The sequence below is a fragment of the Vidua chalybeata genome, chromosome 7 (assembly GCF_026979565.1).
Source record: "Vidua chalybeata isolate OUT-0048 chromosome 7, bVidCha1 merged haplotype, whole genome shotgun sequence".
Taxonomy (NCBI): Eukaryota; Metazoa; Chordata; class Aves; order Passeriformes; family Viduidae; genus Vidua; species Vidua chalybeata.
Genome location: NC_071536.1, coordinates 15701684 through 15714210, shown reverse-complemented (window position 1 = coordinate 15714210; position 12527 = coordinate 15701684). Strand labels below are relative to the sequence as shown.

At 38.7% G+C, this 12527-nt stretch overlaps 1 protein-coding gene across 4 annotated transcripts in view; it reads right to left on the bottom strand.

The window, feature by feature from the left end:
* Window positions 1-7216: 7216 nt before the first annotated feature.
* The window catches only part of CWC22 (CWC22 spliceosome associated protein homolog), a 29094-nt gene continuing 23783 nt past the window's right edge, over window positions 7217-12527 (bottom strand). For all 4 annotated transcript variants that reach the window (XM_053947878.1, XM_053947877.1, XM_053947880.1 and 1 more), the window contains exon 20: window positions 7217-10436. In XM_053947878.1, coding sequence (XP_053803853.1) covers window positions 9835-10436 — 602 coding nt within the window. In that variant the 3' untranslated portion in view covers window positions 7217-9834. The remainder of the gene's footprint in view (window positions 10437-12527) is intronic.

Below are 12527 nucleotides of genomic sequence, written 5' to 3'. Positions count from 1 at the left end.
CTGCACTGAGCTTGTGCCAGCCTCCGCGGGGGTCCCTGCGTGCTCTCCCCAGGACTGCACCAAGTACAATAATACGGAGGAGGAGGACCTGAGGAGGACGCTCAGCTCCAGCTCCGGCTGTTTAAGGGACACGGCCCTTCCCGGCAGCAGCTTCCCTCGGCGGCAGGTGGGTCCCCGGCCCTGGCATCGCTTCCATGGGGCCGGAGGGCAGGGAGGGGCTGCTCAAGCTCTCACCACGGGAGGCAGGGGCAGGCCACGGAGCCGCGGCGGGCTGTCCCCTGCCTTGCCCTCCAGCCTTTGTGCGTGTGACATTCTCCCTGCGCCTGTGCCGGGCGCCCGGGTAACACATGCATGGATAAATCCACAGGGAGTGATGCTGTCTTCACACCTCCTCCTGCTTTTGTCACCTGCTGCAGCAAGTCGGGGACACGGCAGCTCTGTAACGTCTACTCGTGATTGAACTAAGCAGTTCAAGAGATTAAGATCATTTTCAATAAGTAAAATACTTTATTTCACTGGGGTTTTTTTGGTCCTTGGCATGAAACAAATTAAACTCAAGCTGTTCCTCGAGTAATTTCAAATGAAGCTGCTCAACCACCTGGACTCACAACATTTTTCACAACCGGTCTCTTTATCTTACTCATTTCCTCTCTCTTTAAATACATTTTTAAATGTATTTGAACTAAAGTGCTTGAATTATCCTCTTGGAAAGATTTTCATCTTTTCTTTGGCAATTTAATCCTTTAATTCGAGTAGTCAGTTGTATATCAAAGGTCTTTAGGGAAATGATTGACCTTATTTTTAGATATGTGATATTCAGTCAAAAGTAAAAGTATTAACTTAAGTGCAATTAAAATTATAGGAATCTATTTGGAATAACTTGATTTGTCTGGACTTTCAAAAAGCCTGTAATAAGCCCCGCATAAGAAGCTATTAAAAAAGCAGCCAGTCATGAGGTAAGAGATCAGTGATTTGGGACGTGGTGCTAGACAGTTTACACAGACATGGTCAATATTCTGTGTGGCAAAAGGTTAACACTGAAACAGTCCCAAACCCATGTTCTAGCACTGTATAGTGCAGCAAGCTGTCACTCAGCTTACTTGAAACAAAGGGAACAGAAAACTAAAGAACCTGATTCAAAACATTGACTGTTGAAAGTCTTTGTTGAAAAGAACAGAGTAACAGACACTAGAAGAAATCTTGTGAATTATTCGTACAAGTTTGGGGTACAAGTCATAGAAGAAAGACCAGAGCATCACTGTGGACAGCTCAGTGGCTGTCAATAAGCAAGCATTATTTGGAACAGACTGTCCAAAGCATAAGGAAAAGCAAAAAACAATCCAGCTAACACAAAACAAAACAGGAAATACAATGACATTTTGAAAATTAGTGGTATGGTCCCATCAACAGGAATGCTGTGTTTGATGGCCCCAGAGAACAGTTTAGAATCACAGGGAAAAGCATGAGAGAGAAAGGAGAGGCAATAAATTTGATTATAGGCTGTGAAGGCTTTTCTTCTGAAGTGAAATGCTAAAGAAGTGTTTACAGAAGAGATGAATAGAAAAGCACTTAGCCCTGAACACAGGCAATAATGAATATTATAAGGAAGAGAAAATGAGCACTTCTTTCTTTTAAGAGGAGAAACATTCAATGAAAATGAAAACAATACATTTAAAACATATTGAAGCCTTTTTTCTTTCTGACAATTCCACAAGAATAGTCTACAAGATTTTCAGAATCATCTTCTGAAACACTGATTGATAAGAAACTAAGTATTTCACATGTAATTCAGAACAATCAGGGGGAGCAGAAAGCTTATTAAGAAAATAAGAGGGGTCCTCCAGAGATATGAGTTTCCCTATTCCCCCTTTAAATTATGATTATGAAAAGAGATTATAATGGTCTTCCATAAAAAAGACTGGACTGATTAGGAACAAGGAATAAAATTAAGTGAAAGTGAACAGTAGGGTTAAAGTGCAAATTAAAGCTGTCACTCAAAATGAGAGTTTCACAGACTGATGACAACTGCCACGCAACTAACCTTGAAGCTCACTCTCCCTCGACTAATGCATGATATACAGATCACAAGAACAATGACTCTTCATGCTGTATTTTCTTTATAAACTACAGTGAAACTGCAATTAAGGACATGAAGCCTTCCTATAAATACTGTGAAACAAAGGAAGTTTTTGATTCTATATGCAACCAAAATGAGGCAGACCTTGAGTTTTGGGTAGAAATCCTGTGCACTAAATCCAGCCTTGCTCTTTAGCACAGTGGTAATCAGAGGCACACAGACCACAGGATACTCCACCCATCTTCTTGGCATCCCCAGGCAGAGCCTCATCTCAACATGCACAGTGTTCTAGTGAAGCTTCAGTTTCACTTACTCCTAGGAAGTAGAATTGCAGGTGTATAAAAACTCAGAATGTGACACCAAAATACAACACTAGCAATGCTGGCTTTTTTAATCCCACCTTTTGAAGTGCTTGTCTCAAGGTACAATCAAAATTTAGATATTTTTCCTCTTTGGTGGCACTATATTACACCATGTATCAGCAGAGAACCTCAGTTAAATTTACCACACACCATTTTTTCAGATTTCACATCATCAAGATTATGAATATTTTACACTGTTAACAGGCTATAGAGGAAAAATAGTGTTTGTGAGCTATTCAGATAGTATGGTGATAAAGCTCATTACAGAGTAAAAATAGCTGAAATTTATTCCAATGAACTATATTAATTCACAAATACAACTAATTTTAAACCCTTGCATAATAAGAGAATGAAAATAGAAGACTGCTTGCAAGTGTGTGTGCTTATACATATGAGGAGAACTGAAATACACTTCTCCAGCACATCTGCACCCTGTAAATAGAGAGCTAAAAATGAAGTGGGAGGAAAGAATTTCTTTGCAAAATAAAACAAACAAACCAACTCTGCATGCATGGGGATGATGAACTTAGTCTGAGGTTCCTTCCTCAAAGGACATGTCCTTCCCTGCCATGGCTGTAGCAAGGAGCCCATCCTCACAGTTTCTCCTCACAGCCATAATCACAAAATGCACACAATCTGCAGAAAATGATGGGCTGCAGAGCACTTGTGGATGACATCTCAAAGAATTCCCAGTTCAAACAAGTACAGTGATCAAAACAGCCTGATGCACTGTCTCTCTTTTACAAAGAGGGCTAACAAGGTTTTTTTCTGTGCAGACAAGAGAGGACAGGAAGGAACAGAGCTGCAAAGGGACTTTATTTTTCCCAAATGTGTGTTTTCAGTTTCTCATTTCAATCACTGATAGAGTAAGTCACTTGGCTTCAATTTTTTCTTAAGCACTTTCATGTCCCATTTCTGGTGACTCATAATGAAGTGTATGGCAGAACAGACCTTGTGAATCTAATCAAAGAACCAGAGCCTATGGAACAGAAATCCAACCTCAGGGCCTGAACAAAGGAAGCATATTCATTAAAAGGGTGCATTCCATTCCAGGTAGTCATCACTTAAGTCTTCCTTCTTCATGAGAAGCCACAGAGGCTGTCTGCACCCCCAGCAGTCTGGGGGTATTAGATTAATATGATCTAATACACCAACTTTTCAATTGCCTATTTCAACCCAAAAATTAAGAGAACTTTCTTCCACCATAAATCTCCCCTGAGACCTGTGAACACAGATTAACAAACAGACAGGACCATGAGAAGACCACTTGAACCCTATCAGTTACTTAAGCCTCCTTCTCAAGGTGTATATACAGACACCAGAATTGGGTCATGAAACGCCATTTTTAAAAGGGAATAGAAAGATGTGACCATCTTTTCTTTTAGGAGGGACACTTGGGAGATGGGAAGGGGAGGACAGTTTAAAAGAGATGTGTTGGCATGCATTTCTGTGAAGAAGTGTGTTTAAAGCTCCTAGCAGTCAGGAGTGGTAGTGTGAAAGGGAGGAGGGCATTCTCACTAGGACTGAAACAGCAAAACACAAGATTGCTGTCAGCTACCTGTCAGTGGAATCTTTCTTCCTGCAACACTGCTGGACTACACTATTTTCTCCAGTTTCTTCTAATTTATCAGGTGAAAAACTGGGACATTTCACAATTTCCCATAAAGACATTCACTTATAACCGAAAACCAGGAAGAGGATGAAGGAGGAAAGGAGAAAAAGAGGAAAGTATTGGCAAAAGTGAACTGTGGTGTGATGAAGTTATTCCCTCTGGAATTTCTCTGTAGCCAAGAAAGGCTCTTTCAGTTCACTGTACGCTGAGGGGTTCTCTGTTTACGACCCCTAAAGCAGCCATGGCAGACGAGACACAGGGTTCAAGCAGCCATTGTAGATCCTCAGTGTGCAGGAGCAGCTGACCAGACTGCTTATCTTACTTGAAACATTAGTAGAGCAACAATCAGCAAAATGTGCAGCAGCATAGCACACCCGGCTTAGCACTTTGCAGTGCTGGGGAAAGGTAGGGCACAGTAGGATGCACCTCTCTTGTAAGAGCCCTGCCCAGGTGGAAGTGATGGATAAACAGGCTGAGCGGTGCACAGCTCTCTCCATGAACTGCGGCAGGAGAGTTTATGGTCAAAAGACTCAGGCTGATTACGTAGAAAGAAAATACCAACTCTTGGCATTCCCTACAGGCACACAGTGGACTATGGGATTCAAGTCTCTGCTGGATGTTGATCCCTCTTTACTTTTTCTACTGCTACTTTATACCACTGTGGCTCCTCTGAGGGCATATTGGCAGACACAAAACCTCTTTATCTAAATTCAAAAACCTGTAAAACTCTACAAATGCTTCTTCCTAACAAAGGCAGTGCAAAAAGAAGGCAATCAGAAAGGAATGTTAACAAATGGAAGACTGATTAACCTCATAACATTTCCAATTGTCCTGTAACTCATTATTCTGAGGTAAGGAGAAGGCAAGCAGCATGCTGCACACTTGTTCTTTACTGTAGGTGTGACACACACTGCTTCTTCAGCCAAACTGTCCTTTAAAGATTATTTTTGATGCATTATGCAAGTGATATTTTTGATGTATTTATGGCATTATACTTTTCTAAATGGCTAACACTGCATGTGATAATAAAGTTCAAAAGGAGCAGGGAAAAAGTAAAAAAAAGCTCTAAGTAAAGCAGGAGAAAATTAAGAAAAGCCTACTGAGAGTACTGAGCAAAACAAATACAGGCAATACAATAGCAGCATCTGTAAGTGATTACATCAAACATCTTACTCCTCTCCCTTTAAAAATCAATGACTATTTCTCCAATTACCTTAAGTATTACTCCAGGGAAAAAAAAAGGTGCTGAAAAGTTTCAGTCTTTATAGGATGCCGTGAGCTTATTCATAGGGTCTTGAAAATACAAGGAATCTTCAAGTTATATCAAAATCTAGGTAAGGTAGTAACAAAGGAATTTTTAAGCAGCTTTTTATGATACAAAAAACCCAGAATGTGAAATTTCACAAGAGATTTGTGAAAAGAGCATAAATTGCATCAAAAGCAATAGGTAAGCCATTGAAAAAAAGCAAAAGGATTGCCAGTTTTCAAGAGAGAGTGATTTGGTTAAGAACAATTTGGTTAAGATTTTGGTTAAGTAATTAAGGAGCAATACCAGTCACCAAGTGAAAACCAATTAGCATTGCACCCAGACACCTGTGCCAGCAGCCATGGCAAGAACAACTCTGACTTCACTTCTTACCTGTCATGGGCACCATGACACTGGAAATAAATTCTCTCACAAAGCTTTACATCCTCTTACACATCCTTGCTCTTTCCTTCACCATCTTAAGCAATCTGGCACCTTGTTTTCTCCCTCAGGAAAGATTTTGGTGCCCCCTTTATTTCATAAAATAATGGGAAAAAATACTCAAAATGGACACAGCTTGAACAGTCAAAAGGTGGCAGTTAATTTTCTTATGGACTTGTCTGTTTGATGGCCTAACAAATCATTTATGAGCCAACAATACCAAGGTTTGAAGCTGCATCCTCTCCCCCATTTTTTTGAAGTTAAAGGAAAATGATTGATGACATTCATGAGTAGACAAGAAAAGAAAATCCCTAACTAGTCTCAGCCAAATTATAGACTTGAGGAAAACCTAAAAAGAGCAGAACATTTCTGAACTGACCTAAAGTTTTTCCAGTTTATAAAGCTGTATTTTGCCCCTGCCTTTTTTAACCTATAATTCATTTTTTGCCTAGTATTAATAAAAGTACCCCCTTTATAGTCTGCATTTCGATTTCACAGTTTCTTAAAAAAATATTTTGACAAATTTAAAAAATCTTAAAAAATATACTTAATCTTACTGAAAATAAATGGAAGGACAGGTCTCCCTACTCTCTATATGTTATTAGAGCAACTGGAGTAAATTCTCTGCTCACATAGTACTAGATTCCTGCTCTTTTAGATTGCCTGAGACAATTAGCCTTATGCTTTCCTCAGCAGTGAAAGACAATTCAAAGTAGTTTAAGAATGATGAATGAGGATAAGCTACTGTTTTCTTTTATATTCATAATACTGTATGTAACAGCAGGCAGGCATTTAAATTGTTACTGGAGATTAAAGCACCCACCCCAGCTCGTGTGTTTTTTGGGAGTCTGACATGTACTAAGCTATTTTAGAGTATACCCTGCCATTTAACAAGAGTTATGTTACTAGAGCCTCAAGTAAATTAGAGAACACCATGCTCCTAGGTTAAAATACTGTATTGTAAGATTCATTTAACATAACACAACCAGAAAAACATTATTGTAGTCATGCCTCCATTCCTATGCAGAACTGAAGATGAACTATCTATTATCTGAAGAGTACAATGTTGCTTAAACAGCAACTAAAAGTGCTTTAGAAAGCATCATCTGTTGAAGTTAATTTAGATGTATTTTAAACAAAGTTTTCTTCCCAAAATTTATCTGCTTTCATACTGTGAGGTTGTATTTTGATGATTTATGTATCAATGTGACCTGAACAGTGGTAGTCCTTCCCCACCCCCCCTCCAAAAACAAGCTTTAGATTTGAGCATATGAACTGCCACACTTGGAGACCTTGCACCAAGTATAGTTAGAGAGCAGAATTACAGTTCTTACCAATACCACAAATGCTTCAGTCAAGATTTATTCCTACACCAACAGGAATTTGCTGGGTGCATCAGCAGCTCATCTCTTTAACACCCCACACCACCACTGTGAGGAAATTCAGAAACTTGGCCAGGCACTCCTAGAAAAGGGATGCAGCCTCTCTTGCTGGATCTATGGATGTGGATGTTACAACCACATTTGAAAGCTAAATTTTAAGCATGCAATATCAGAGCAGGTCATCAAAAATTCCTTCCCACAAATCTCTGATGCACAGTCAAGTCTGCAAGATTCCTCTACCACTCATCCCCCAAGCCAAGGCTTTTTAGCCTTGGTTTTAAGTATCAAGAATTAAGAATTGAACAAAACAGCGAAGAAAATCCACAGGACCTCGACTTCTTGAAGTTTTTTAGTCAAAACTGCTGTTCCAATCACAACCTAGAGCTCCAGTATTAAATACAGACAAGAGGCACAAGTCACTCCTTTAGTGTGCAGGGTCTACAATCAGCTGCTACTGCTGAGGAAAGCAAGCCCAGACCATCCAGTGTCACTCAGCTCTATAGCAACTGAGAACTGACCACCCCAAAAATTCCTATGGCACTGTGCATCTCCTGGAATACCCTCATTTTGAATACTACAGAGTATTTTGACTTCTTTCCCTTGTAAAAAATACAGCAAAATAAATAAAGGGTGGGAGGATAAGCCTATAGAGCAGACTGGCATGAGGTGAGCCTGCAGGTGAATTTTAACTTCTAGAAAAGAAAAATGGCGAATATACAGGTTTAGGTCTATAAAATTACACACAAGATGGCAAGGAAATCACATCACAAAGTAGCAAATTCAAGTGATCAGGCAGAGGCTATAAAAGAATCATGCTTTTACAGATACTCTATAGTAAAACACTGGACTTCTGGCACAGGATACCGCAGAATAAATGTTACATGTTTTCACATGTATTGTTTTAATTAATTTCCATTTATTAAAGGTGTCATTAACAAACTTTTAAACTAGATCAGAATATCTCAAACGTTATGGGTTAATAAAATATAGGCTACTAAACCCATACCATATTAAGGGAAGTACTACTGTAGATATATTAAGTAAGCTTGTGTAATTAAATCATTACGGAATATAGATTCTTTTCAATACTGTGCATACAGAGCTATCAAAGAAGCATAAGAACTAGCAGAATTCTCTTTAGAAAACATTCTTTTAAATTAAGTTTTTGTGGATTTAACACAGTGCCAAAATGCACACATCATTTTGAAAATGAGATGTGCGTTGGGCAAAAACCCAACAGTTTAAACATGTAACACATGATGCCACCTAAGTATTTTTAGCTGTGTGCCTTAACAAGATAGAAATCTTTTTTCCTGCAATATAAATTTATTTTCTAAGAAAATGTTTTTGACTGAAAACATATTTTTACATGTAAGGTTGCAGAAATAAATTCTGTCAAATACAGAAAAAAAAATAAAATAGACATTTTTCTTAGAAAAATGCTGTGACAAGATTTACGCAAAACTGTTCTATTTCCTTAGGAATGGTTCTGCTTTCTGTTATAAAACACCTCAAATGTATTTCTTATGCTTTATACAAGAAATATGATTTACATATGAAATGCGAAAGTTCTCTTTCGTCCAGCAATTGTGTTCGTGTCACAAATAAAAAAAAAATGTCATACAGCAACAATAACTGCATAATCTGCAACTACCACCTCTTTCCTACTGATCATGCCCCTACACTGTTTCCAATTTCAAACCTGAAGACTTTGCAAATTTTTCTGTAACTTACTATTGAGAATTAGTCTTAACCAGATGATTCATTTCTCATGAAATCAAGACTGAGTGAGTTGTACCCCATGATCCCAGATAGAACAATTTTATATCACAAAGTGGTGCAGTAACTGAGGGTTGTTTTGTTTTGAACTCTGCTTCCAAAAAACTTGAGCACTTCAAAACGTCTAAAAAGATTTGAAACATCTCCTGTTTTGCTTTCATGTTTTTTATATACTGGAAAAGAGGTTCCTTAAATGTTCCAGCTCTAGGGATAGAATTGAAGACTAAGACTTGGAAATCAAAGTCACAACTAAAAAAATAAAAACCAAACCAACCCTTTTTCCAGAAAGATCACAGCTGTAACTAGCTCAGGATGTCACAATATTAAAAAACACTGTGAAAAGTCACAGAACAAGCTGACACACTTTCACATGTGACATTTAAAACAGCAACATTGTGTTTTCAATTTTTAAGTCTTGAAAAAAATCAGCTGAGTATTTCCTGAAGATTTTGCTCAAAAGGCTTTCATGCTTGCGAGCTTGAAAGAACATGCAGATAGAGAATGCCTGTTAGAAAATTTTATCGTTTTCTCATGTAACATTCACACTGTAGTCTGAAATTCGTATATTATCACCCCAGCCTCAGCATCCGGCTTTCAATTAACAAGTGAAGTTAAAAACCAATGGTTTTTTAGATTGCAAAGTCCCAATTACAAATACTTGAAACCAAGTGACAAAATACCCAATTTGCTGGTATCTTACTGTTTTATTCACAAAATAAAGAGCTTTGTCTTTCCAAACAAAGAACATAACAGAAAGATTCAATGATACAGTTATAAAAAAGTGTTACTGAAAATTTGAAAAAGTTTGGTAAAATTTACAAATGCAAACTATCACTTTGTACAAAATCTTCTTTTCAAAGAAACTTCAGTACTAGATTTTAAAATACAGTTCTACCAGCTCGGAAATGCACCTTGATCGCCACGGCGGCCGGGCTTCATTTCCGCCGGTGCGGGGAGCTCTCCCTGCGCCTGTCGTCGCTCCTGCGGGACTCCCTGTGCTGCGGCTCCCTGTGCTGCTCGGGGTAACGGCTGTGCTTGTCCCGCTGCCTCTCCGAGCCGTTCCTGGAGCGCTCCTCCTGCTCCTCCTCCCGCGGGCTGCAGCGGCCACGCTCCCTCTCGCGGGATTTTGATCTCTCTCTTTTCCTACTACGATGTCCATCGTCTTTGCTCCGGTGTCTGTAATTTTCATCATCAGACACAGAAGCTCTTCTTTCTGCTTTCTTCAGTTTGGAATTACTGTGTTTATTTTCTGTATCCTTACTTCTTTCGTGGTTCCTATCCTTTCCGCTGTGGTAACCATCTCTGCCATTGGATTCATCTCTGTGGTGGTACTTTGAAACATCATCTCTCCTGTGTGATTCTCTTAAATGTCGGTGATTTCTTTCTGATTTGCTCTCAGTATCACTTCTTTCCTCTTGCTGCCTCCTTCCAATTTTCTTTTCAAGGGATTTCTTTCTCCTTTCTTGTTTTTTCCTGGAAACTTTATCAGATTCTCTATTTTTCTTTTGCATTCTCTTCCTTTTGGCTTTAGAAACATCTGAAATTATAACAAATCATGGAACTAAAGTTGTATTTTAATGTAGTATATTAAATTTATTAAACTACAGAAAGAGTTCTAGAGAGTGTTTTTTGCCAGAAAACATTTTTGCATGTGTATCAGGAAAAAGGGTCCAAAATAATGAACTCCTGATTTTTATCCCTTTGCTATCTGCACATGATGCTTGTCTTTTTAAAACCCCTACCTGTCATCACCCTCTTGCTGACTTGTACCCAAGGACCAGGTATAGGCTGTAAAAGTCATACACCAAAGCACTCTCACAAATAAACTGTTTTTCTAGGAAGATGACCTTTCCCAGACTATCCAGTTTCAAAATCATTTACTTTTCCTGGAAAAAAGGAAATGGAGATGAAAAACAGTAGATGAGGTAAAATCTCCCAACACTATCCCATGAGGAAAAAGAGGTAGGATGAAATGGCTTGAAATAATGGTATTGCAGCACTGTAACAATGGTCTTCAGGCTCATTTTTCAGGAGAAACAGTGACAGCTTTATCAACAAGATTAAAACTAACTTCTGTATTTTTAAATACACATTAGTCTCATCTCAGTGGAACAAGCCTTACCCTTCCTGTTTGCTCTTTATCAGGGACCTTTAGATCCCACTCGACAGTATCTGGCACTAACAGCCATCTACAATAACCATTCATTCACCTTAGTGCATGAACTATAGAATCACATCAGCTGCTTCTCATCACCTTTTGAAAAGATCATGGCCCTGAACTGATTTGTTAGTACATGCATTTTCTGAATTGTCTACTCTCGTGTATGAACTAAGGCTTGCTGACATTCTGTTAAAATGCAACGATGGATCAATTCAGATACATTTTAATCCATTACAGTTTTAAAGCAGTTTTTTCCTATACTATTTTACATCCACCAGTATGTGGGAAAAGACCTGAGAAAGCAAAAAGAAAAGAACTAGCTGCATTGATGGCAGATGTATTTTATCCTCTGCTGGACCTTTTTTTAGAACTACCTCCCCAGGGCAGTGCTGAGCTGAGCAAGTTCATGAAGTTCCAAGCATTAACAGGCAGTATGACAGTAATCTCTAACTTAGCTCAATTTCTGATCAGCAGGTTTTCTATTTTTCTTTCATACACTGCACCAACACTGAAATACTGCAGCACATTCTTCTGGAAAATGCCTCTTAATTCTTCCAAGTAATTTTATAGATTTAAAAAGCTGCAAACACAGGAAGACTTTAGAATTACAACCAGTAATAGAACCTCAATGCAGTTAACCATTAAAGCTTACTGTTATCTCCAATTAGTGTTTTGGCCACTGTATTAAAGTACACAAGAAAATGAAAAGTGAAAGCAGGCTGCAAAAGTATCAAGATGAGAATTTTAACGAATGTGTTAATCAATGGAGAAAAGGCAAGTAGTAAAAGAGAAGGTCCTAAACTTCAAAAAAACCCTGTTTCTACTCCCAGACTGCAGACTTGGTTTGTCACTAAGGATTGACCCCTCTGGTTCCTATCAAGCAGCTCAGCAGAGCTGCAGCTATCCCTGCAGGACCATCTGGCTCTGTGCTGAACCAGTGCCTCCTTTGACCCTGTTTGGCTGTGCCCTCCTCTCGTGCTGTTGTCACTAATGCTGTTAGCCATGACACACAGCTCCACCTTGGACAGGAGATTGCAGTGGAGAACAGAACTGCATTTCCAAAGCAGGAGCAGCTCACGCTGCTTTTATTTTATTCATCATTTTCATTTCAAAGACATGTAATAAATCAAAATACCTTTGAATCAGCAAACTTCTGTGCTACAGGAAGTCATGCTGTGCTATCATCTGCTCCTGCTATATCTACTGGGGGAGACTGCACACACTAACTCATAATAGCAACTACTTTAAAGATTAAGCAATGTTTATGACAGTTCAAGTCTAATAGAAGTTTCTACATCAGCACAACAGTATGAGACACTAAATGCTAATTATAATGCATAAAAATACAAAATAAATTATAAGAAAAAGCTAATTCTTCCTTAGAAATTCCTCTACAGACAAAAATTTTCAATGTATTGCCACACAATCTTTTCCTGAAGCAGAGGAATTAGAAATAGGGACTCAGAT